The sequence below is a fragment of the Cyprinodon variegatus genome, unplaced genomic scaffold (genome assembly GCF_000732505.1).
Source record: "Cyprinodon variegatus isolate N-32 unplaced genomic scaffold, C_variegatus-1.0 Scaffold834, whole genome shotgun sequence".
In the NCBI taxonomy this organism is placed as follows: domain Eukaryota; kingdom Metazoa; phylum Chordata; class Actinopteri; order Cyprinodontiformes; family Cyprinodontidae; genus Cyprinodon; species Cyprinodon variegatus.
The window spans coordinates 287,700-289,432 of NW_015151287.1; the positions used below are offsets into that span (position 1 = coordinate 287,700).

Here is a 1,733-nt window from a genome sequence, read left to right on the forward strand (position 1 = left end):
GTCTGGGCCAGTCTGGGTCGGCTGGGTCTTCTGTGGTCTTCAGGTTCCAGATGTTTGTGCTCCAACACCTGGACAGTTTGATGAGCTCATTATTTTAGATCTCAGTCAATCATCTGGTCATGGAGTTCGCCGCGGCCCGGTTCTGACCCGTTTCTCTGGTCCAGGTGTGTTGGAGGTCGGTCCTGATCAGGGATCTCCTGGAGTCCTCTCTTCCTGGTCCGGTTCTACGGTCCAGCTCATGTTCTGTGTTCTCCTCTGTTCCTCTCAGGTTCCTCGGCCCTCTGGAAGCAGGGAACCGGATCTGAAGACCTCTACATGTTCTTCATCCTCCCCAGAGCTCAGCGACCATCATCATCTTCATTCTGAGAAGCTCTTTGTCTCTCGTTGTCCACCATGCGTCCTTCCCTTGCCACAGCGGTCCTGCCCGCCAGAACCCGTTCCCATAACCCCCCCAACCTAGCGGTGGGGGCCCGCGAACACCTGTCTGCGCCCCGCAGACGCAGCCCCCACCTGCGCCACACCTTGAGCCCAGACAACCTGCGGACGCTGGCGGAGAGGGGCGGGGCGGCCGTGGATGCCGTGTCGGTGGTGGGCGGACCTATCGGGCTGATGCGGGCCAACAGCGACACGGACCTGGTGAGCTCCCAGAGCCGGTCCTCGCTCACAGCGTCCACCCTGGAGTACACGCTGAACCGCGGCCAGAACCTGGTCATTTCCTGGGACATCAAGGAGGAGGTGGACGCCACCGACTGGATCGGGCTGTACCACATCGGTGAGACGGGGACGCTTCTTCATCAAGTTCTAGATTCTAGATCAGTTCTGACTCTTCATCAGTCCCACACAGATTAGGAGAACCTAGATTTGCTACGTGTCATCCATCATCAAGTTCCTGTTCCCGGCTCTTTATGAGTTCCTGGTTCCTGTTCAGTTCCTGGTTCATGTTGAATTCCTGGTTCCTGTTGAGTTCCTGGTTCCTGCTCAGTTCCTGGTTCATGTTGAGTTCCTGGTTCCTGTTGAGTTCCTGGTTCTTGCTCAGTTCCTGGTTCATGTTGAGTTCCTGGTTCCTGTTGAGTTCCTGGTTCCTGTTGAGTTCCTGGTTCATGTTGAGTTCCTGGTTCCTGTTGAGTTCCTGGTTCATGTTGAGTTCCTGGTTCCTGTTCAGTTCCTGGTTCCTGTTGAGTTCCTGGTTCATGTTGAGTTCCTGATTCATGTTGAGTTCCTGATTCATGTCAACATATTCTCATTATGAGTTCGTATGAAATCGTACGAAAAGTTATGTACACTATTTCGTACGTTTTGTACGTTTTTCCTCAAAAAACCCGATCAGTGTGCATGATGGCAAAAAAAACCAGATCCGCGGACGGACGTAAAACTGGCAAAAACTGTGCAATCATCACTCATTCATGTCTCTAACTGCGTTGCTTGCTGTTTTATATCTTAGGGTCAGGGCTAATTGTAATTTATATTCTATATTCGTGAATGGTGCGTAAAATGCGCATACGACGAAAAAAACGTCCAAAACAGACGAAATTACGGTGCATAACTTTTCATAAGATTTCATACGAACTCATAATGAGAATACACTCTTCATGTTGAGTTCCTGGTTCATGTTCAGTTCCTGATTCATGTTCAGTTCCTGATTCATGTTCAGTTCCTGGTTCCTGCTCAGTTCCTGGTTCCTGCTCAGTTCCTGGTTCATGTTCAGTTCCTGGTTCCTGCTCAGTTCCTGGTTC

At 51.0% G+C, this 1,733-nt stretch overlaps 1 protein-coding gene across 1 annotated transcript in view; it reads left to right on the forward strand.

The window, feature by feature from the left end:
- The window catches only part of LOC107099046 (E3 ubiquitin-protein ligase HECW2-like), a 33,317-nt gene that overhangs the window by 2,231 nt on the left and 29,353 nt on the right, over positions 1-1,733 (forward strand). Inside the window, 1 exon segment of the mRNA XM_015396981.1 lies at positions 269-772. Within this exon segment, the coding sequence (XP_015252467.1) occupies positions 394-772 (379 nt within the window). The 5' untranslated portion in view covers positions 269-393.